General features: G+C 41.0%; 1 protein-coding gene across 2 annotated transcripts in view; it reads right to left on the bottom strand.

Annotated features, from left to right (window-relative positions):
• Positions 1-25,062, bottom strand: part of mad1l1 (mitotic arrest deficient 1 like 1) — a 527,237-nt gene that overhangs the window by 364,356 nt on the left and 137,819 nt on the right. For both annotated transcript variants that reach the window (XM_062964141.1, XM_062964142.1), the window contains one exon: positions 5,651-5,791. In XM_062964141.1, coding sequence (XP_062820211.1) covers positions 5,651-5,791 — 141 coding nt within the window. The remainder of the gene's footprint in view (positions 1-5,650; positions 5,792-25,062) is intronic.

Here is a 25,062-nt window from a genome sequence, read left to right as displayed (position 1 = left end):
TATCCGTAGACACCTCCAAGGTCATGTGGCCACTGGCATGACTGCATGGAGCGCCGTTACCTTCCCGCCAGAGCAGTACCTATTTATCTACTCACATTTGCATGTTTTCGAACTGCTAGGTTGGCAGGAGCTGGGGCTAACAGCGGGCGCTCATTCCACTCCCGGGATTTGAACCTGGGACCTTTTGGTCCACAAGTTCAGCAGCTTAGCGCTTTAACACACTGCGCCACCACGGGCCCTAGGAAAAGCCTATTAAACATCAAATTAGGTTATGATTTTACAAATTAAGCACCAAAACATCATGTTTTACAACAAATTTGACAGAAAAACCAGTTCAATACGCAGTAATGTTATGTTGTAATTACTGTATTTATGAATTTAGCACCAAAATATCACGATATATTGAAAACATTGACTACAAAAATGGCTTGGATAATCCAGAAACTTGGATAAGCAAGGCTTGGATAAGTGAGACTCTACGGTATATTAAATTTGATGGAATACTATGAAGTTATGAAAAAGAAAGAAGTTCTCTTTTTGGCATTAGACGCTGAAAAAGCATTTGACAATGTCAACTGGGACTTTCTATCAGCTGAGTGAGACTCTACTGTACCTACGTTCTTCTGCCATACCGAAATGAGAGGGAAATAGTTCTCAGTTCAAAACAATGGTGTAAGGACCTTTCTATCATATTTCTGTCCAAACCAATTTTAGAGATCGACTCTTCCCACATTACCAATCTTGAAGCCACTTGAAATAGCTATCTATATACTGCCAAGAATGTAAAAAGAAAACAGGTACTGTTAGGGTTTCCAACAGACACCTCAACCTCTGAGGATGCCTGCCACAGATGTGGGTGAAACGTCAGGAGAGAATGCTTCTGGAACATGGTCATACTGCCCGGAAAACTCACAACTACCCAGTTATTCTGGCCATGAAAGCCTTCGACAACATATTGTGCAGAAACTATTCCAAATAATAAAACTTTCTCTCACGGCCACCAACTTGATGTCAAAAGACCTATCTACTTAGATATAATATTATTGAATTAGCAAGAGCCTCTCATTGCTTTTGGAGAGTACTTTATATTTCTTTTCCGTTGCTCCCTTCTAATATCTATCCTCTAGACTGCACCACTATCTTATGACCCTGTTCTTTGTGGTTTTATTTTCATGTCTTTCTCACCCCGAGTTTTAACTTAATGTTCATGTGGCCCGCCCTTGTTTTTATTGTTTCCTTGATTTTGCATTGTAATGTATATTATTATCTATTGTATTGTTCACTGTGTTGTGATGTGTTGTTCTTTTATATGCTGTTATATTGTATTGTTTTGGGCATGGCCCCATGTAAGCCGCCCCGAGTCCCCGTTGGGGAGATGGTGGCGGGGTATAAATAAAGTATTATTATTATTATTATTATTATTATTATTATTGCAATCTTTCTACAAGTTAGCAGTCTGCCTTGCATAGATCAGCACTGAAATCTTACCCAATGGTCACTGATGTTTATAGGACAGTAAATATATACCTGGATTTAACTTGAACCTTAAAAGAGCTATCCAAGGTGCTGAATCTACTTTGGGTATGGAGCGCATCCCCTTGGATACCAAAGATCTCAATGTGTCAACTCAGAAGGCTTCCAAGGTTACAATTGCCTGAGCCAGCTGATCTTGTGGCAAGCAATAGGTCCAGAAAAGCTTCAAAACTCTGCTGTGGCGCCTGCCATTCCCAAAGAATAGGAACCTCATTTTAAGTCCAAGATGCTCTCTAGTTACCAAGAAGATTTTGCGCGTCAGCCTGCGGAGCAATTCCCAGAGAGTTATCTGAATAGACATTATACAATAGACATTACAGTCTGCCGCAAGCCTGCCTGCCACAAAAGCTATAGCAATTTTAATTAAATTGCCTTTATGGCACAACTTCAGTCGGTTTAACACACTGCAGAGCCATGTGAATCTTCCTGTGTTTCTGGGTGATTGGAGTTTCTAAAGGAAACGTTCAAATAGGTGTTGTGATTCTCAACATGATTTGGTCCATGGACAGACAGGAGGAGAGGCTTTAGGTTGGATCTCAAGGCAAAATATCCCATATACATATTGGAATATCCCTTGAGGCAGAGATCCACTTGGCATACTTTTCCCTCTTCTCTGGGGAACAAAATAATACTTTATTTCAACAGTGCAATCTCTGCTTTTGCACTTCAATTGCTTTAAACCTGATTGCATTATTTATCCCATTTCCAATAGGCTATACTCTAAGTATTATATTTGGTTTTGATTCATGTGCGCCACTGGCTGCACGAGGAGCTTAAGAGCAGAATATAAAATCTATTACATGCTAAATGCTAACTAATAATGCTAATGACAACACTTGCAAAGTAAGCCGGCGAGCAAATTATATATTTTACATTCAAAAGTGACAGATTAGCTCCAAACATTTCCAAGGTCTGCTGAATTCGGTTCAGCGGCTCGTCTCTTGGGGAGAGGGCGAGGGTGGCAAGCTTTCCTTCCACGCTTTGGCACGGTTTACCTGGCTGTCGGCACATGCCGCTTCCCACCGCAGGTACTTGCCACCTGTCTAGCCCTCGGGGATGAGAAAAGGGCTTGCTAACACTCCAATCTGAGCGCCTGACAGGCTCCTAGCGAACGGCACACACACTTGCAAAGCCAGGAGACCAGCACTGCCAGAGAATGCAGTGGAATATGTGAACAAGAACCAAACAACCCATGCCGGCCGTCTTTGGAGACTGGGAAAGCAGGGCTAGGGAAACACAGACGATACATTTCGACTTTACTGACAAAACAAGCAAGTTTAGAGGTTGCTCAAGCGGAAGGATACACACAAAAATCCTCGGTTGCGGTTTTCAGGCTGCATCCCAGGAGAGGCCCCAGACTGCATTTGAGGTTTGACCTAAGACAAAGATTTGCCTTGGATGAAAAACTAAAGAAAGGGAAGGTCTGAGAAACAAGGTCCAAGGAAGCCACTGTTCCGTCTCCCAGGAGTTTGATTTTACAAGCTGCCCATAATTGTAGAAATAGCACCTGTTTGCATTTGTTCCAGGGTTGCTGCAGATTCTGCAGCACCCTGATAGGTAACCCTTAGCAGAGTTTGTAACCTGTTTGCAAAGCCTTGCTGCTATAGGTTTTTGTTCTGTAGACCGCCCCTTTTCCTGGGGAAAGAAGGCTCCATTTTGAGAAGCCTCTTGCCTTCTAGACTGAAGAAGAAAGAACTTAGATGTGCTTGTGTGGCCAAGCCAGGCCAGCTCTGACAAAGCCATCGTAAGTACTGACCTGCCTTTAAAACCAGTGCTGAGCATAGATAGGGAAAGACCTGTTCTTTCTAAAAATAGTAACTTAGCACTGGGGCAGAGAATATCTCAGGATTTCTCTGTCACTGGAAGAAGCGCTACTAACTTCGCCTCAAAAACTAGCTTTGAGCTTAGATAGTGATAGACCTTTCTGATAGCAGCTCAGGGCTAGGGTAAAGAGGATCTCAGGATCTCTTCGCCTTTGGAGGAAGCAAACCAGCAACCAAAGCGGAAAAGCAAGAAAGGAACATCTACAAGATTTTAGAAGTTGACTGTTTATATTTGCAACCTTAACTACGGGTGCCAAGTCTGCCAAGGACTTTGTGAAAATAAAATTTTGTTTGATTGTTCAACTTGAAGTGCCTTTGGTTACTGGGATTTCCAGAGCTTCTAAATCCCGCTCCCGGGATTTGAACCTGGGACCTTTCGGTCCGCAAGTTCAGCAGCTCAGTGCTTAAACACACTTCACCACCGGGGCTCCTGACGTGTCTCATATTGGAATGTATTTTAATGATATTTTTATGTCTGTTTTAATTTTAACAATTTTATTCAGGTCTGTGTTTTATACCCAAGGCACTGCACAGATGCCATTTGTAAGCCGCCTTGAGTCCCCTTCGGGGTAGAGAAAGGCGGGATATAAATAGTGTAAGTAAATAAATGTAAGTTTTAAAGAGGTATAGGATTGGGATGCCAGTTATGATCTATCTTATGTCTATTTTCTGAATATTGACAGTACCAGATGTTAGTACCAGCAGATGTGCTGCAGCTATTAAGGGTTAAATAAATGGTAGGAATGCCGGGTCAATGCGTTTTCACCTTGGCCCTCCACCAATAATCTATTGGGAGAACACAACTAGAACGTATGGTACTTGACGTGTAGAAACTGTGAGGCTCATAATTAACCGATTAGAGCACATGCAGAGTTCCCATACAACATAAATCTCTGTGTGTAAAAAATGCTGTGGACTATTGAAGGTGTCAGCTTGAGTCTCCCCTGCAAATCTCTCTTCATTAATGCGTCATGCTGAGCGCCAAATGTGTCGTAATGAAGCTACTGTGAATAGAGTTACATTCATGGAGATACGTTACTATGGTTAACCTTCTCAAAGCCAAATTTAACGTCAACCGCCTCTCAAAAAAATGGCAAAGTTGAACAAAATTGCTTGTAAAGTATCAATAAAAACGAATTAAAAAATGGCAAAGACTGGTCAAGAGGTATCAGCCTTGCTTATGGAGGATAAGACCCCACGGTTTTCTTGGATGGGAAAATACTGTAAATTGGGATATTCCGTAAACAGATATTCTATGGTAAACAACCTTGGGAAACTGTGCCATTTATGTTCATTATCACATTGTCGTGCAATTTAGTTTCATCTACTTTCTTTAGAGAACTCATCACACCATAAAGAGAGTCCCAAATGAGTTGGGTTTGAGTTTTCTGGATTGTCTGGTCATGTTTCAGAAGCATTCTCCCCTGACGTTTCACCCACATCTATGGCCGGCATCCTCAGAGGTTGTGAGGTCTGTTAAAAACTAGGCAAGTGGGGTTTATATACAGTAGAATCTCACTTATCCAAGCTAAATGGGCTGGCAGAACCTTGGATAAGTGAATATCTTGGATAATAAGGAGGGATGAAGGAAAAGCCTATTAAACATCAAATTAGGTTATGATTTTACAAATTAAGCACCAAAACATGTTATATAACAAATTTGACAGAAAAAGTAAAAAATACGCAGTAATGTTATGTTGTAATTACTGTATTTACAAATTTAGCACCAAAATATCACGATATATTGAAAACATTGACTACAAAAAGGATAATCCAGATCCAAAAATGCGTTGGACAATCCAAAAATGCGTTGGATAAGCGAGTGTTGGATAAGTGAGACTCTACTGTATATCTGTGGAATAGTGTCCAGGGTAGGAGAAAGAACTCTTGTCTGTCGGAAGCAAGTGTGAATGTTGTGATTAATGACCGTGATTAGCACTGAAAAACCCTGTAGCTTCAAGGCCTGGCTGATTCCTGCCTGGGGGAATCCTTTGTTGGGAAGTGTTAGCTGGCCCCAATTGTTTCATGCCTGGAATTCTTCTGTTTTCTGAGTTAAACATGAGTTTGTTCCTCCTTAGAAACATTATTCTACTATTCTAAGGAGGAACAAACCAGAGATGGGGTAGATACCCTACAATTTGTTCATCTGCAGGACACTTTGGGGCTCAAGCAACAAACCATTGGTAACAGAAATGTGGCTTATTATGACAAGCAAACCCAGATGTCTACCTCCTTAAAGCACAACCAAAGATGAGATTGGAGGCTATACAATGTACACATGGATTCTGCGTTACCTCTATTTCAGCACAGTGCGCTTCTACTCTTTGCACCATTTCCTCAGCCTCTCGGACCCGGAAAGTCAGCTGGGGAGAGAGCTCCGATGGGTTCAGTTCGTTGTCGTAGGACTCCAGGATTGCTCTCATTCCATCGCGTGCCTGTTGCAACGAAGAAAGAGAAACAACAGCTTTACCAAGCAGAGCCAGGCTGCACGTTCTAGCTGCCACAGAAGCAACGTTTTCATTCCTTCCCTCCTGGGAATAAAGCTCTTTCCCTGCTTTTTAGTTCTGTCTCTACATCTCTGACACGACTGTTGACAATTCTAATTAAACAAAAATACTGGAATGGGGAATACATTTGGCTTTAAATAAACTCTTCATTAGAGAGTCAGATTCATATGTGTCGCCTCCTCTGCCACATTTAAAATACGCAGCGAAAAGAATTATAAACAGAAACAGTACAAAGCAAAAGAGCCTCTCTGGTATACGGTCGGATTCGGAAAAGCAGCAACATGTTCCTCAGGAGACAGGAGCTAAAATGAGCACAAGAACACATTCCAGTGTGCATTGTGTACTAACACCACAGATGCAATGCACACCACATCAAAGAGGATTTCGACGGCCTGCTGCAGAACATAGAGTGCATTTTTAACAAGATTCCTATCCACAATTCAACACCAGCTACATGAAAGAGTACGAGGAGAGAGCCAAACTGTAGCTCAGGGGTCCCCAAACTTTTTAAACAGGGGGCCAGTTCACTGTTGTTCAGACCATTGGAGGGCCGGACTATGTTAATAATAACAACAACAACAACAACAACAACAACAATAAGCAGTCCAAGAAGAACATGCTCTGGCAGAATATGTAAAGCAAAGTGAAGGACCTGCTTTGATTGAAGTCAAAAATCAGAAACTCCTCAAAGCACAGCAGACAAAAAACCAGTACAAGAAAACCGCACTACAAACTAGAGCTGACAGCTGGCACAACAAAACATTGCATGGAAAGTTCCTTGACAAAATTGAAGGAAAAGCTGATAAGGAGAAGACCTGGCTCTGGCTCACGAATGGGACCCTGAAGATGGAGACAGAAGGCCTGATCCTTGCAGCCCAGGAGCAAGACATCAGAACAAAGGCAGTTAAGGCCAAGATCGAAAAATCAGCTGATGACCCAAAATGCAGACTGTGCAAGGAAACCGACGAAACCATTGATCATATACTCAGCTGCTGTAAGAAAATTGCACAGACAGACTACAAACAGAGGCACAACTATGTGGCCCAGATATCTTCCCATTGATTGGTGTTTATACTATGTCCAATGTCTTGGGTCCACTTTACTTGGCAATTTTTAATTTGTTCCTCCTCAGTTGACCATTGTAATAACAACTGATATAGTATCTTGATGATTCCCCCCGACCTTTTTGCATTATAATTTCCCAGGGGCCTTGATTTTGTGTAAATCCTTTCTCTGCGTCCTCCTTGTATCATTGTGTTATTTGATAATATTGAAACCAGGTTATTTTTGGGAATTCTTTTTTAAGTTCATCATGGGTCTTTATGTTGTAATCTTGATTGTCCAATTTTTTGAGAATTTGTTTGCATGCAAGCCAATTTTCTCATTACTTCTCTCTTATGTTTAGCTTCTGTTGGGGATATCCAGCATGGGGTTTTCGAATAAAGCCTATCTTTGTAGTTTTCCCACACTTTGATTAAATAATAATTAAATAATAATTAAAATACCTTTATAAACACAAGCAAAGCTTTGGAAGGTGTTTAGAGGAGGAGGGAAACGCTGGCACTGTTGTGAGGATCAGATAAATGGCTTCGAGGGGCCGAAAGTGGCCCGTGGGCTGTAGTTTGGGGACCCCCTGCTGAGGCTTATGTAGCCCTACTGCCCTGTATTCATGGGATGCCTATTGCCTTTTCACTTTCTGCTTAATGGTGCTTAATGGTGGCAGTTTATGATCCATTTCACTCTTAAACTTAGTGATGTTTTGAGTAGTTGCTTCAAGAAAGCAAACGTTCGATTGTTCAGCTTTGTGGGAGTCTGAGAGACTGTTGTGACATCGTGATAGGCCTACATTAGTGTCAAAACCAGAGGTAGCAGAAATGCCTAGGTTGATGGACCTTTCATCTGCTTGGCAGCTTAACAGGAAAGACTTGCCTATCAATCTGGGGCTGCCACAAGAGAAGACGTATCTCCTGAAAACATCCTTGAATCCTGCAGTTTGAGAGTAAAGTATCTCTGGGCAGCATCGAAATTGGTAAGGGTGAAGTTTCCGCACATGGTAGGACACGTTGACCCGTTGGACCCTTTCATGGCTTAATTTGTATGGACACTTTGAAGCAAAATGTCCATTTTGGGGTAGCTGTGCCCGTTCTACCTGTCCAACCCTGGCCAACCTTTCCTGTTCCCCTTCATTAACTCTCTTTCTGTAGCCCGAAGCTGTCCTTTGGTTTCATCCGATGAGCCGTCACCACCCTCTCCAATTTGACCTTTCATTTCCAAAAGTGTTTTGAACACATCCATAACACTTCCAGCAGGTATTCCCACCTTCCTTTTCACACCAAATTTATACGCTCTTCTTCAGCCGGGTAGATTATTAAACATTTGACGTTTTGACAGCCGGGCTGGAGACGGCCCCAGAATCTTGACTCTACAAATGCTGGGTTATAGATTTGTTAGCCTTACAGGTATGATTTCTGAAGTGCAACTTTTTTTTCCCCATTGGATGGGTAGAGTGGAAGAGGTGCCAATTCCCTTTGAGATCCTTCCTATGTGGGCAAAATAAATTAATAACTTCTCCTGACTGGCTTTTCCCCCTGAGGGGAAGCGTACCGGAGAAGCATTTCAGTACTGTTAGGTTGGCAAAGAGAAACAGATTTATCTCAATAATTCATAGGACTCTAGTGAGAAAAGAGGCTTGAGATCACAAAGGGTCCTTCTTGGAGTTTTGACAGCGTACCGAGAGGGAGCTTTCGCTGTCCAATCTGCAGAAGTTTTGACAAGGGAACTGGATGATCCAAGCTGGTGTTGCTTCTCTGGATATTATACACTGCCGAGGAACATCTGGAAAGTCGGCCAACTGTGAAGGAAGGAAAGGCGATGGCCCCAGAGAGACGGGTGTGTATTGCAGCTCACAATTAACTGTTGCTCCGTTTCTCAGTGCAGCTCCCTGAGGAGATGACTCCATATTAATACAAAGTGATTGGCTTTTTGGGTTTTTCTTCTCAAACGCTAACATGTTAGGCCAGCCATGAACAGCTGTATCTAGAAGTCCCCTTAGACCAGGCGTGTTAAACTTGTTTTCACTGAGAGCCCCACCAGTATTTATTTTATTTGTATGTACCAGGGCTATCCAGAAAGTAGATTAAGTTTTAGAATTAAAAATGAACACAGTATAGGAGAAAACATTTACCATATGCAGTTGAAAGCCAGACCCAAATACCACTTCTCAACATAGTCCCCATTGAAATCTAGGCACTTATCATAGCGATAAAAGAGTTCGGAAAGTCCTTCCCCACCAAACTTTGCCGCTTGGCTTGCATCCTCAACCAAGTGGGCGTCCCTTCCCGCAGCTGCGCATGTGCATGCACTCAACTTTCCTCCACGCTCGTCCTGGATCGCTCTTCTAAGGTTTTGCAAATGCTTGCAAGGAAGGTTGTGGTGACTGTTTTTTGGGACAGGAAAGGTGTGCTTCTTGCAAAACCTTAGAAGAGCAATCCAGGACAAGCGTGGCTCTGAGTCCCCTTCGGGGTGGGAAGGGCGGGGTATAAATGCGGTAAATCCTCGTGGACAACAAGTTAAACATGAGCCTACAATGTGATGCGGCAGCTAAAAAAGCCAATGGGATTTTGGCCTGCATCAATAGGGGAATAACGTCTAGATCCAGGGAAGTCATGCTCCCCCTCTATTCTGCCTTGGTCAGACCACACCTGGAATACTGTGTCCAGTTTTGGGCACTGCAGTTGAAGGGAGATGTTGACAAGCTGGAAAGCGTCCAGAGGAGGGCAACTAAAATGATTAAGGGTCTGGAGAACAAGCCCTATGAGGAGAGGCTTAAAGAGCTGGGCATGTTTAGCCTGCAGAAGAGAAGGCTGAGAGGAGACATGATAGCCATGTACAAATATGTGAGGGGAAGTCATAGGGAGGAGGGAGCAAGCTTATTTTCTGCTGCCCTGCAGACTAGGACACGGAACAATGGCTTCAAACTACAGGAAAGGAGATTCCACCTGAACATCAGGAAGAACTTCCTCACTGTGAGGGCTGTTCGGCAGTGGAACTCTCTCCCCCGGGCCGTGGTGGAGGCTCCTTCTTTGGAGGCTTTTAAGCAGAGGCTGGATGGCCATCTGTCGGGGGTGCTTTGAATGCGATTTCCTGCTTCTTAGCGGGGGGTTGGACTAGATGGCCCTTGAGGTCTCTTCCAACTCTACTATTCTATGATTCTATGATTCTAAATAAATCTGGCTGCAGACTAGAGTGCTATACTTTTAAAAAAGAAGGTTCCCAATCTTTTTTTGACCAGGGACCACTTTGACCAGGAACCTCTTTGACCATGGACCACTCTTCAACATTAGTACCAAAAGGCTTACGAATCAGGTTTTGGTCAACTTTAGATTCAGTTTGATTATTTGGGGTGCTGATTCAAAACATTGCATTGGATAGACCACATCAGCTCTAGTTTCTGATACAGAACTTATGCCATCCAGTAGTTCCATCTTCCCGCCTACAGAAAACCATATTTAATAATCTAGCTGATGTGGTGGTAGTAGTAATTTTTCATGAGTAGTCGGCTTCTCCCCTCCAAACATCCCCATGCTTCGGCACCCTAAGAGGGTTTCACAAAACCAGTTGTTGTCGTTGCCACGTGGTTTCGAGGGAATGTGTAGTAATGGTGAGGCAGTGGACCATATTTTTGTTCTTGCAGGCCACTGGTGGTCCACAGACCACAGATCACAAAGTAACACAAAGTTATGGTCCTTGGTCCCTAACCTGCAGAGAGAAGTTGCACTTTCTATTTTTCACTCTCTGAAAAGATTATATTCCCACATATCTCTGTTTTAACATTGTCTTAAAGACCACAGTTGGTCCATCTTTTCCAAACCAATGTCATTATATGGAGAGAGATTCTCTTCTATGGGAAAAACTTTTCCCAGAGAGGAAAATTGGGACATTGAGATCCCTCTTTTAAGTTCTCCTTTCAATGACATAGCCACAGTTTCTACTCTCCATGACAAATATGTAGGCAAATTCAGAAGAAAAACCTGTAATAGAAAAACAATACCTGAGTGATTGTATTTTATTCTTACATATGTACAATACGGTCATCTCGCTTTCTCTTGCATACGGCCCCTTTTTTTCGAAGCTGCCCATTTAAACCCTTTACGGATGTGTGTGATATCTGACAGTGAGTTTCTAATTAGTTGCAAAACGCACAGACAAAAATCGATGGAAACAAAATTAAAGTTACAAATCTAACCAAAGTCAATCAAATGTCTGGGGAAAACTTGTTCCTGAGGTAAAGTTTATCTAGTGTCATAATTTTATTGAAATCCTTTATCTTCCTATTGACTTTTATGGTTTCCAGCGAGAGGCTAGAGTTATCATTATTAGCGTCTCCGTGTTGCTCGCAGGGCCAAAGAGGGACTTTTTCCCTTTATAAACAAGCTGTAATTGTCTGCTTTATTGATCAATAAATCTCTAAACTGACTCACTTCACCATGCTTCCATTATATTATGTCTTCTGCATCATTTTCCAAAGGAAAATATAGTGGTTTTCCCCCTTCTCTTTACTTTTTTTTTGTAAAGGGAGATTGTTTTGTCATTAGTTGTAACAGAAGAAGGAACTACGCTGGTTGGCTTTCATAATGAGTTTTTAATGACAAATTCTAGTCACAGTTAAATCTGTTTTATTTCTACATGAGTGAACTTCAACTATTAATCCAAAAGCAAACACATAGCTCACTGGCTCTCAAGATTTCGGCACAGGCAGAAGCCAAAAGCTTCCTGGTTCAGAAAGTTCAATTGAGATGCTGTTTTCCATCCAACACTTATTTCACGGGATAGAAACAGTCCCGGCCTTAGCATTAAACTTACAATTTGCTTAATTAACAATGGTTTAAGGGGAATACTAATAGATAGTTTCATTGCTTGAAAAAAAAACCCAAGAAATACAGTTCAATCTGCTCCTTCAGATTACCAAGTCCAATTAGTCATGAAAATTGAGGAAAACTAAAATGCCTGGATTTCTTGCTCAACTGCAAAAATCATATTTGAGAATTGTTCGAAATAGCAGCCTTCTCAAGCCTCCACTAGTTATTTGTAATGTATACAATTCAGATTGCTCACTGTATTATATATGTGTATGTATTGGTATGCAGTTTTCCTTAACTCCAAGGAAAACTGCATACCAATACATACACATATATAATACAGACCATGCGATTAGATCTGGGCTTGTTCAGGACTCAGACTCCATTTTAGAAACCGTATGCTTTCAGATGCCAGTACAAACACGTAAACCACCACGAGTCCCTCCGGGGAGATGGAAGAAAGATAGAAAAATAAAATTATTATTATTATTATTATTATTATTATTATTATTACAAAAAGATGTATGCTTTCAGAAGTCAGTAGAAGCAGTATGCTTACAGAAGTTATTAGACTTCTAATGTAGAAACAGAGACTCCATTAGACTCTCAGACCAGAGAGATATTTTTGAACTTTGCACTGCCGATTCTGACAAAGACGCCCTGTGTTATATACACAAAGAAACCAATTCAAAAGGCCATTAATGCTAATCAAGGTGATTAATTACAACATTCACACTGGCTTCCAACAGACAATATTTCTTTCTCTCACCCTGGACCTTCCACAGATATATAAATCTCCCTTGCTTACGGTTGTTGTATGTTTCCCGGGCTGTATGGCCATGTTCTAGAAGTATTCTCTCCTGACGTTTCGCCCACATCTATGGCAGGCATCCTCAGAGGTTGTGAGGTATGGAGATATATAAACCACAGATATATAAACCTTCCTTGCTTAGTTTCTCCATACCACACAACCTCTGAGGATGCCTGCCATAGTTGTGGGCGAAACGTCAGGAGAGAATACTTCTGAAACATGGCCATGCAGCCTGGAAAATATACAACAACCTTGTGATCCTGCCATGAAAGCCTTTGACAACACATCTCCCTTGCTTAGTTTTCCAATACATCTCACACCCTCTGAGGATGCCTGCTGTAGATGTGGCCAAAACATCAGGAGAGAATGCTTCTGGAACATGGCCAGACAGCCCGGAAAATGCACAACAACCCAATGGGAGGAAAACTGTTGGAAAATTGTAGAGCACCTAGCAAACTCAGAATACATGAAACCTTCATAGGAAGCGCCTCATGGGCATTAAGGAAGACCACGAAAAAGAAAACATATCCATATATTCCTCCAATAGGTCAATGCATCCTCCGTAATTCAAAATATCTATTCTTCAGAAGCTTGTCTGATCAATGGGAATTCACTGCAAACAAAAGCGCTTCTATCAAGCTTTGGGACCTCATCTCCTATCCAGCCTGGGAAGAGTTTGCAGAGATAGTAGGTTTGTATTTTCAGGGTGCAAATGAGCAGGAACTGGCATCTTATCTGGTGTTGACTGTCTGCCTTCGCTATATATAGGTTTTGTTTTCCCTTGAGGAAGCATGCTGTGCTGCTGAGCTTTGGAGCAAAAGGCTTTTCACTCGCTGTTGTGGTGGCTCATGAATGGAGAGCAGCTGGTTGTCCATATTTTATTTAATTTTAATAAAGTGTATATGCCCTGCCTTTTCTCCAAAGCCATGACTACATGGAGCACCGTTACCTTCCCACCAGAGTGGTACCTTTTGGTCTACTCCCATTGGCATGTTTTCGAACTGCAAGCCTGGCAGAAGCTGGGGCTAACTGTGGGAGCTCACTCCGCTCCCCAGATTCCAACCGCTCACCTGTGGCAGCTCATCAATGAAGAGCAGCTGGTTGTCCATATTTTATTTAATTTTAAAGTGTATATGCCCTGCCTTTTCTCCAAGGTCATGACTACATGGAGCGCCGTTACCTTCCCACCGGAGCAGTACCTATTGATCTACTCCCATTGGCATGTTTTCAAATTGCAAGGCTGGCAGAAGCTGGGGCTAACTGCGGGAGCCCACTCCCAAGATTCAAACCGCTGACATTTCAGCAAGTTCAGCAACTCAGTGGTTTAACCCACTGCACCGTCAGGTATAAATAAAGATAATAACAATAATAATTTTAATATGGGAATACTTCTTTCACACTTCGTCTCTCACGATGGATTGCTCTGCGTGAAGGTTGTTTTTCGGGGAGTGAAATCCAACATTTCAATCCACACATCAGGCCTGCCTTCGGATGTGCCTTCTCAAAGCAAAAACATCTCTTCCATGCTTCCTGTTGTTTGTACAGAAAACAGCCTCCAGCTCTTGTAACAAAAGAACAACCTAAAGCTCAGTGATCCTAACTGAATTATTAACTAACCCAATCGCTAGACAACTCGGAGAAACAATACCCTGTGGTTCCAGCTTTACTTGTCATTGAAAAAATATATATATGAGATTGTTCATCCAGGTAAAATGTTATTCAATCCAATTATGTTTAGCACAACTTTTGTCAAGGTGGAGAACAAGAAAAAAAAAGAATTCTGACTACAGTAAAGTCTCACTTATCCAACATTTGCTTATCCAACGTTCTGGATTATCCAACGCAGTCAACTTTTAGTAGTCAATGTTTTTGTAGTCAATGTTTTCAATACATTGTGATATTCTGGTGCTAAATTCGTTAATACAGTAATTACTACATAGCATTATTGCGTATTGAACTACAGTAGAGTCTCACTTATCCAAGCTAAATGGGCCAGCAGAACGTTGGATAAGTGAATATCTTGGATAATAAGGAGGGATTAAGGAAAAGCCTATTAAACATCAAATTAGGTTATGATTTTACAAATTAAGCACCAAAACATGTTATAAAACAAATTTGACAGAAAAAGTAAAAAAATACGCAGTAATATTATGTTGTAATTACTGTATTTATGAATTTAGCACCAAAATATCACAATATATTGAAATCATTGACTACAAAAAGGCCTTGGATAATCCAGAACCTTGGATAAGCGAGTCTTGGATAAGTGAGACTCTACTGTAATTACAACATAACATTACTGCGTATTGAACTACTTTTTCTGTCAAATTTGTTGTATAACATGATGTTTTGGTGTTTATTTTGTAAAATCATAACCTAATTTGATGTTTAATAGGCTTTTCCCTCATCCCTCCTTATTATCCAAGATATTTGCTTATCCAACGTTCTGCCGGCCCATTTAGCTTGGATAAGTGAGACTCTATTGTAATTGTATTCTCAATTTGCTTCTGACACGATAATTAAATTCCCGATGCTTATATTATCTTCCCAGGTTAGGCATCCAAACCAACTTTTCCAAGATTTTTTTTAGATGGGATAAGCGAGGCTTGGATAAGTGAGACTCTACTGTACTTTTTTGTCAGATTTGTTGTAAAACATGATGTTTAGGTGCTTAATTTGTAAAATCATAATCTAATTTAGTGTTTGATAGACTTTTCCTTAATTTCTCCTTATTATCTGACATATTCGCTTATCCAACATTCTGCTGGCCCATTTATGTTGGATAAGTGAGACTCTACTGTATAAACAAGCAGGATTCACCCGAGAGAGTGCTATGGCACTGTCAATATGATAAAAAGCATCAAATCACATCAATAATTCCTACAAGATTTCAAACAAGAGTCGGGCAATTTCACTTTACATTGAGGAGATTTTTTTCCTTTCTGCATCTGAATTCAGACTCCGGATAAATACCCTTCAGCCCTTTGCAGAGGTTAGCAACAGGCAAAAGCAATAAGCCCCGGCTCTCCCTCTCCACCAGCATCCAAGGCTGTTCTTCTCCTCTTCCTTTACCCTGGAGTGATGCTCAAGAAGCCCCGGCACTATGCATCTCATTAGGTCAATCAATACCGAATACTTGGCAGTCGTCTTCAAACTGCACAGAAAATCCAAATCATGAAATTCAAGTGCCCTGAGCGCCCGGGCGCTGCACTCTCCAAATGATGTTTCAAAACTAATCAAAAACAAGTCTTGCAGTTGTTCTCAGAGCTTCCCTGGACCCAGAGCCTGGATGTTTGAGGACTTCTCTCCCCAATCTTCTCTCCCTTGCAATGATAGCAGTCCTACGTTCAGGACATTCATGATATGTTAGCCAACAGTGACCGTATGTTCCGAATTCCAAAGTTCATTTGTCTTTGGTGGTAATCCCTCTGGATACAGCAGTCTTCAGGGATAAATAAGAGAGGCAGACTATGTTTAGGGCACCTTTTTTCCCCTGGTAATACTGATACCGAAACCAGATAAGGACTTGACAGATACAGGCTCATATAGCCCTATATCGCTAATAAATCAAGATCCAAAAATATTATCAGCCATAATGGCCAACAGAATGAACAGTTGTATGTATAAATATATAAAGAACGATCAGTGTGGTTTTGTGAAAGGGAGACAAATGCCAAATTTAATAGGGAGAGTAATAAATAAAGTATGGGTAACTCAACAGGAAAAAACAAAGGTAGGGATACTAGCCTAGATAGCCTCGGGCTGTGGCGCAGGCAGGAGAGCAGCTGCAATGAATCATTACAATGAATGACTCTGACCAGGAGGTCATGAGTTCGAGGCCCGCTCGGAGCCTATGTTTGTTTGTCTTTGTTCTATGTTAAAAGGCATTGAATGTTTGCCTATATGTGTAATGTGATCCGCCCTGAGTCCCCTTCGGGGTGAGAAGGGCGGAATATAAATGCCGTAAATAAAATAAAATAAAATAATATATATATTTAAGGCGTTTGATTGCATGGAATGGACGACAGTAAAAACAACTATGATTAAATTTGGAATGGGGAATAAAATGAAAGGATTGATAGAACAATATTATTCAAACAATACAGCGATAGTGATATAGATGACAGGAGAGATAACAAAAAGTCCGGTTTATTATATTCAGCTGAAGACTCTGGAAGTGGAATCTTTTCCAAAGGCAAACCAGAGCCCCGATCAAGGCGTTGACATTGCCTTTTATACATTTTCAGACAAAGAACATGCTTCTACATACATCTCATGATTAGTACGTCACTTCACATGCTTACATACATGGGCATAAATATGCACGCATCAGCATTTTTCTATCTAAGCACTCTAAAAGCCTGTAGCAAGTTACAGACACCAAGAGAGATCCATCAAGAGGCCACTCTTGACCTGTCAAAAGTCTGCTCTCCCTCTAATGGAATGTACATATAGATAACAGGCCTCCCTTCTCCCTGTCCTGCCAGCTTGTACATTTACACAGAATATAACACAGAGAGAGTCTGATTTTTCTACATTTCACTGCTTCTAATGTGCATACAATATATGTCTAAAAATCTATATTTTCCAGTTTCTCATCAATAGTAACAATAAACGATGGAGTGACAAGAGAAATAAAGGTAATGAGGGGAACAAGACAAGGTTGCCCTTTGTCGCCGATATTGTTCGCCATAGTGATAGAACTACTTGCAAATGTAACAAGAAAAGATGCGAAATTAGAAGGTGTTGGAATAACAACAAAACAAAAAGTTAATTTATTTGCTGATGATACGTTGTTGACAATTAAGAATATGTGTGGCAATATGGATAGAATAAAGTTACGTTTAGAGATATTTGGTAAAATAACAGGATTACAAATCAATTGGAAAAAATCAGAAATGATGTTATAAAAAAAGGAAGAAGAAGCTTTTATGAAACAGGCTAACACGGGATTAAAGATTAAGAATAAAATAAAATATTTAAGAGTAACTATAACTAAGGAGTTACATGAAATGGAAGAGGTAAATATTACAACACTAAGGAAAGCAACTAAAAAGAAATTACTGGAATATGAAAACATAAAACTATCATGGTTCGGAAGGATAGCGTTAGTTAAAATGAAAATTCTTCAAAAGATAAAAATATATATTTAGAGGGCAGCTTTTCCAGCCCCCTCCCCATATGGGGTGAGTGGAGTGGATCCTAAATAGGCTCAGTTGTGGATACAGTTGCCGGACTGCTCAACTGCCTCGGACCTGGAGCTAAAATGACTGAATCTGTATCCACTGCCTATCTACTAGCCCATAGCTAAGAGCTTGTCGCCACTTGCTAATCACCATGGGATTTTTTTTTTTTGGTTTTGCTTTGTCTTGGAAGACGCCTGTGCGCGTTACAATAGAGCACCCTTAGTACCAAGGCCAATCATTCATATAGCTTTCTGAGCCAGTATGGACTCAGTTATTGTTGGAGACTAGCCCGGAGGGGAAGTAAAGGAGAGAATTCCAGGAGAGCAATAAAACAAGCCTTTTATTATCACAGCTGATAAGGCAAAACAGCCATAGGTACCCATTTGTGGGCCTGTACTATGCAAATGGCCGTCATAACATGTCATAACATAACAAGGACTTTATATCTCGGCTTATTCTAAAATTGACCAATGGCTGAGGGTCTTCTTCACCTTCCACACCTACTTGGCACAAGTGATACCAATGACCTAACTTGTTTACTCTGAGCTTTCTTCTCTCTCTGGAACTTCCTGAAGAAAGGCACCAGCTCACAGGAAGGGAGGGACAGGCCCTGTGTTGCACATACTACTTTGGTTCATACAAAGTGCTTACATTGTCTATATAAAGGCTATATGATATATGCGGAGGCAAAGCTACATAGGTAATAGTTTACTATTTTTCTGGCTTATGGTCCCTACATTAATGCTAAAATTACACAAAGGGCTTGTCACAGAAAATTACAGATGGAAGAAGATGAGGCTTTTAAGCAGAGGCTGGATGGCCATCTGTCGGGGGTGCTTTGAATGCGATTTCCTGCTTCTTGGCAGAATGGGGTTGGACTGGATGGCCCACGAGGTCTCTTCCAGCTCTACTATTCTATGATTCTACTCCAATATTTTGTGCCAAATCCTTCACATTTCAAAACGTTTTTTTCCTGCAATATGAGGAACAACGTTTACAACCATGGATCCTATTTAATACACACAAAATCATGAATTTCAATCCAAAGATGCACTGAACCTAAGAATTCCAATTTAGGAAGTGGGCCTTCTTCCTTCTCAAGCCACAATTTAATTCGTCTGCAGGGTTAATTATGCATACCAAAAAAATCCTTCTTGCTACTGAATGTTTAGCATATATTTGCAAAACTTCTGCCATACTTTTATTTTGGTTCAATAAACACTCTCAAATCCATAGCTCTCTTATAGAAATTACCAATCTACTTCAAGAATAAGATCCTCTTGCCCTTAGTGAGGTTCGTCAGCATATAGAAACTGCAGCCCTGTCTGAAATGATAAAAGATTTGCTATCTAATGAACACAAAGATTACATAATGAAGACAATCCATAACTGATCCCCTCCCGTCCCCATTTGCCACAATATACCACCGAGACGTTATCAACCCATTTTTAAATTCTCCGAGAAGGGAAAATTTAAGCAAAAATTGAACTAAAATTGCAACTGATGAAAAACGATCCAAATCAGTTCATTACTGTCTGTTGCCATTGAAGAGCAGAAGGTAAGAGCACTGCCAAAATAGGCAGTACCAAGGGGGCACGTCAAAGCTTGGATTTTTTTTTTGCTTTGTTCTGTTTTATTTATGATTTTTTTGCTTCTTGTGATCAGTGGATGCACATCACAGGCGCCGAGACATAAACAGGATTCATGCAATGCCGCGTGGGAACGGAGCGCTTGCCAATGGCAAAACATCTGCTTCCCAGCCATAGAGGGAGAAATGAACAGGTTCTAAATTAACAATCAAGACTTTCAAAGTTTATTTCCCAAACAAGTAAAGCAGAGTAATCTCCATGATTTAGCACCCTGCTCCTCTCCGTACTCAACCAACCAGAGAAGAACAATCATTCAACAGAAGCAACCAGCTGATAGACCGGTCCTCCATGGATACACCGCCGTGAAATGGAGAGTATACTGGCGAGGACAGCTCTGGCCTGATGTTGGAGAAGAAAGCGTTGCCTTTATAACCCAGTAAAATACGTCAGGGCACAAAGTGCTAATTTCCAAACAAATCATTTTGACTTCAACAGGCAATTTCCTAGTAATCTCAGAACGAGGTAAGCAGATGTACTGAATAAAGTAGTCATTTGGGAGTTGTAGTTGCTGAGATTTATAGTTCACCTGCATTCTGAACCCCACCAACAATGGAATTGAACCAAACTTGGCACACAGAATTCCCACGACCAAGAGAAAATACTGGAAGGGTTTAGTGGGCATTGAGCTTGAATTTGGGAGTTGTAGTTCACCTACAATAACAACAACAATAGTAATAGGCAACAATGAACGTAAAAAGGATAGTAAGGTATGTAATGTGTGAGTATTGTTAGTAATGTAATATTTCTTCTATATAAACAACTTTTAGTGGCACTTGTTATGCAAGCTGCCAAAGGAGGGGATTATGGTATCTTATTAATATCTATCAAAATTGGATTTGATTAGAAACAGTGGATTTGATTAGAAACAATGGATTGGTATCGAAATCCAAAAACAACAACCTATTTATTTAACCCTTAAGACATTGATGTACATCTGGTATCCAGGAGCTACTCTGAGAAGAACTGATAAAGATGATATATTAATTACTGAACTGTCTTGTTCTGCGCTCCAGCAATACTTGAGAACACCATTAAGAAAGCAGTAGATTCTGCTTGTTTTTCATTTATTTGATTGGAGAAGATTGTAACCAATCTAGAGACTACAACAGTTTTATGTTAACACTTATGTGAAGGGTTGTCTTGTTGTACATATATATGTTAAGAACTGTGCATTTACTTCGATTCAACGCTGCGACAACTATTTTGATTGTTATTAAGTCAATAACAAGACTTTGTTTGGTTTTGATTTTTATTTGACAGAACTAACACTGAAACTATAAAGAGGAATAGTTTTTCCAGAATACCTGTGTAAGTGTTGCTGAGTGTATTCCATTTATGTTAAGTATCATACTAATGTAGTCAAAGTAAATACAGGTAGTGGATACCTAAAGTAAAATATTCATTGTAATATATACTATCAGTAAATGTAAGAGGTTCTAGAGGGCTATGATCTACCACTGTTTCTAATCAAATCCAATTTTGATAGATATTAATAAGATACCATAATCCCCTTCTTTGGCAGCTTGCATAACAAGTGCCACTAAAAGTTGTTTATATAGAAGAAATATTACATTACTAACATAGTACTCATTACATACCATACTATCCTTTTTACGTTCATTGTAGTCTATAGACACCTGCGTTTTTGAGTTAATAATAGGCAGTTACAGCCCAGAAGTGGTCAACTGATCATAGAATCAGAATAATAGAGTTGGCAGAGACCACGACGTCTATCTAGTCCAACCCCCTGGTATACAAGAAAAGCACAATCAACATACTCCCGACATATGGTCTCTGTTTAAGGAAGGAGATCCCACCGGACTGCGAGGCAGAGAGTTCCACTGCTAAACGGCTCTTCTTACAGTCAGGAATTGCTTCCTAATGTTGTCAATTGTTGTCATTTGAACCCATGGCTCCAACGAGTCCTAGTTTCCAGGGCAGCAGAAAACAACAACAACAACAACAACAACAACAATACCTTATTGTGTTTTAACCTGTGTATATTGTGCTAATGTATTTGTGTTATTACTTTTGTAACTTTTGTAACAATGTGAGCCGCCCCGAGTCCCTGCAGGGAGATGATGGCGGGATATAAATAAAATTTTATTATTATTATTATTATTATTATTATTATTATTATTATTATTATTAATTATTACAACATCCAGAGAGCATTGTGGACTCAAACAATGATGGATCTGGACCAAACTTGGCACAAATACGAATATGCCCAAATGTGAACACTGGTGGAGTTTGGGGAAAACAAACCTTGACATTTGGGAGTTGTAGTTGCTGGGATTTATAGTTCACCCACAATCAAAGAGCATTCTGAACTCCACCAACGATTGAACCAAACTTGGCACACAGAACTCCCATGACCAACAGAAAATACTGGAAGGGTTTGGTGAACACTGACTTTGAGTTTGGGAGTTGTAGTTCACCTACATCCAGAGAGCACTGTGGTCTCAAACAATGATGGATCTGGACCAAACTTGGCACGAATACTCACTATACCCAAATGTGAACACTGGTGGAGTTTGGGGAAAGTAGATCTTGACATTTGGGAGTTGTAGTTGCTGAGATTTATAGTTCACCTATAATCCAAGAGCCCTTGAACCCCACCAACGATAGAATTGGGCAAACATCCCACACAGAACCTCCATCACCAACAGAAAACACTGGAGTGATTTGGGTTCCTAAGACCATCAGAAATATGTGTCTTCTGATGGTCTTTAGCAATCCCTCTGAAACCCCCCATGCGACTCCCAGGTTGAGAAATGCTGCTCTAGAGTATACACAATCCATAAGCAGTCTGTACCACTGTCAGCAGTCCACAGTGCTCTCTGGATAATAATAATACTAATACTAATAATAATAATAATAATAAAACTTTATTTATACCCCGCCACCATCTCCCCAACGGGGACTCGGGGCGGCTTACATGGGGCCATGCCCAGAACAATACAATATAAACAGCATATAAAAGAACAACACATCACAAGACAGTGAACAATACAATAAATAATAATATCCATTACAATACAAATCAAGGAAACAATGAAAACAAGGGCGGACCACATGAACATTAAGTTAAAACTCGGGGTGAGAAAGACATAAGAATAAAAACTGGATGTAGGTGAACTACAACTCCAAAACGAAAGGTCAAAGCCCACCAAACATTTCCAGTATTTCCTGTTGGTCATGGGAGTTCTGTGTGCAGCGTTTGGTTCAATTCCATCATTGGTGGAGTTCAGAATGCTCTTTGATTGTTGGTGAACTATACATCCTAAATGATAACATCAATCCTCTTTCAACCCCATCAGTATTCAAATTTGGGCATATTGGGTATTTGTGCCAAATTTGGCCCAGTGAATGGAAATATATCCTGCATGTGAGATATTTACATTACGATTCATAACAGGAGAAAAAGGAGAGTTATGAAGTAGCAACAAAAATAATGTTATGTTTGGGGGTCACCACAACATGAGGAACTGTATTAAAAGGAAGGTTGAGAACCACTGACTTAGTCCTGGATCAATACTGGCTCTTGTTTTGCTACTAAGAAGGCTTTGCTAACTGCTCGTTCCCACCACCCTTGTCCTCACTTGTCCTTGCCTTTGTTATGTCAGAAGCTCCAAAGGAATCGACCCATGGCCTTTGGACGAAGACTTCTGCTTAACTACAGCCATGTAGCCCGAGGCCCAAAACAACGCCAAGGCACTCAACAACCATCTGCCCAGGTTGTCAGCACAGCATTTAATCCACTGTTGAAGCTGGCAGTGTCGAGCCAGTGGGAATTGCTGGGGTCAAAACGGTCTCAAAACAGACACCACGTATCCCTTCGCCCAGCTGTTCCCTTAATATCACGGTCTAAAAGTGCAGAGCGCTGGAGCTTTCGCAAATTAAAACCTGCTGCCTCCAGAACTCTTCTCCATCCCTGAAATTTATTCTATTAGTCAAAGGGAAAACAAGATTACCAGCAGTGCGCCTAAAAAGAAGGGGGAAAATATAGACCAAGTACAGTTTTCTCACCCGAATGTTTCTTTTAGAAACACAAGGGATATTAGAAAATAAGAACAAAGCCGGACCAGTAAGAGGGAGCAATCCCCCTGTTCTCTGATGGTGCCAAAACCTCTATGCCCCAGAACACAACCTCCCTTCCATCTGCTCATTTACTTGTGATTTAACACAGACCAAATATATTCCACCTTTTTGTCTGATGACGTGCCAAACGGTAGTCACTCAAAATCCCTATCCAATTGATGGGTGGCTTGTAAAATGCAGATGCCAGGTCTCCATGTACATCTCTCAGACGGCTCTCACATCATTACTCTCGTCAACCTGGACTCTTTTCTCCTTCCACACCTGAGTATGTACACAGTAAAAGCCAGGATAATGAGCCATGGGAACATGGCCACTTCTCCAGTACATTCCCAGAATGGTTGCTGCCTGAACAAATTCAGATACAGAGGCACTGCATGCAGCAAGACGTGTTGGAAGAATCCTCATTCTGTTACCAAGAGAAATTTGCAATACGTTGTAAGGTATTGTCAAAGCCTTTCGTGGCCTTTCTGGACTATATGGCCATGTTCCAGAAGCATTCTCTTCTGACGTCTTGCCCACATCTATGACAGGCATCCTCAGTGTTCTGAAATACTTCAGAACACCCCCTTATATCTACGTAACTTGAGCTGAAACTCTTCTCATTCGGCAAAGAGTCTGGCCTTGGAAGGGACATGATCAATGGGCCAGAACACGGACCTTAAAGCATTCTTTCCTGACGTTTCACCCACATCTATGGCAGGCATCCTCAGAGGTTGTGAGGTTTATGTGTCTGTGGAATAGTGTCCAGGGTGGGAGAAAGAACTCTTGCCTGCAATGTTGCAATTGGCCACCTTGATTAGCATTGAATGGCCTTGCAGCTTCAAAGCCTGGCTGCTTCCTGCCTGGAGGAATCCTTTGTCGGGAGGTGTTAGCTGGCCCTGATTGTGAGCTCCCACTTAACAGTTGCTGCTGCTGCCAACCTAACAGTTCGAAAACATGCAAATGTGAGTAGATCAATAGGTACTGTGCCCCTGGTGGCACAGTGTTCCAAAAGGCCTTTGACAATTTGTTGTTGGACTGATCTATCTGCCCATTTTATAATAGCCCCATTCTTGAGATGTTGCCAATGTTATATTGCACTTTATTGTCCATTTCAACTGTGAAATTACCTTCCCCATTTTGGCACATTCTGCACTTTGCCTGGGTTCTATGAATTAGTCTCCTGTTTTAATATTGTATGCTCATGTCAATTTTAACGATTGTTTTTACTGATATTGATGTTATTATTGGGATAATTGTTTTATTGCTGTGTTTTATCGGGCAAGGCCCCATGTAAGCCGCCCCGAGTCCCTTCAGGGAGATGGGGCGGGGTATAAAAATAAAGTTATTATTATTATTATTATTATTAAAGCGCTGAGCTGCTGAACTTGCAGACCAAAAGGTTCCAGGTTCAAATCCCGGGAGCGGAATGAGCGCCTGCTGTTAGCCCCAGCTCCTGCCAACCTAACAGTTCGAAAACATGCACATGTGAGTAGATCAATAGGTACCACTCTGGCAGGAAGGTAACAGCACTCCATGCAGTCATGCTGGCCACATGACCTTGGAAGTGTCTACGGACAACGCCGGCTCTTCAGCTTAGAAATGGAGATGA

Source organism: Anolis carolinensis, unplaced genomic scaffold (genome assembly GCF_035594765.1).
Source record: "Anolis carolinensis isolate JA03-04 unplaced genomic scaffold, rAnoCar3.1.pri scaffold_13, whole genome shotgun sequence".
NCBI lineage: Eukaryota > Metazoa > Chordata > Lepidosauria > Squamata > Dactyloidae > Anolis > Anolis carolinensis.
The sequence above is the reverse complement of the archived record's forward strand: the minus strand, read 5'-3'. Positions and strand labels throughout refer to the sequence as shown.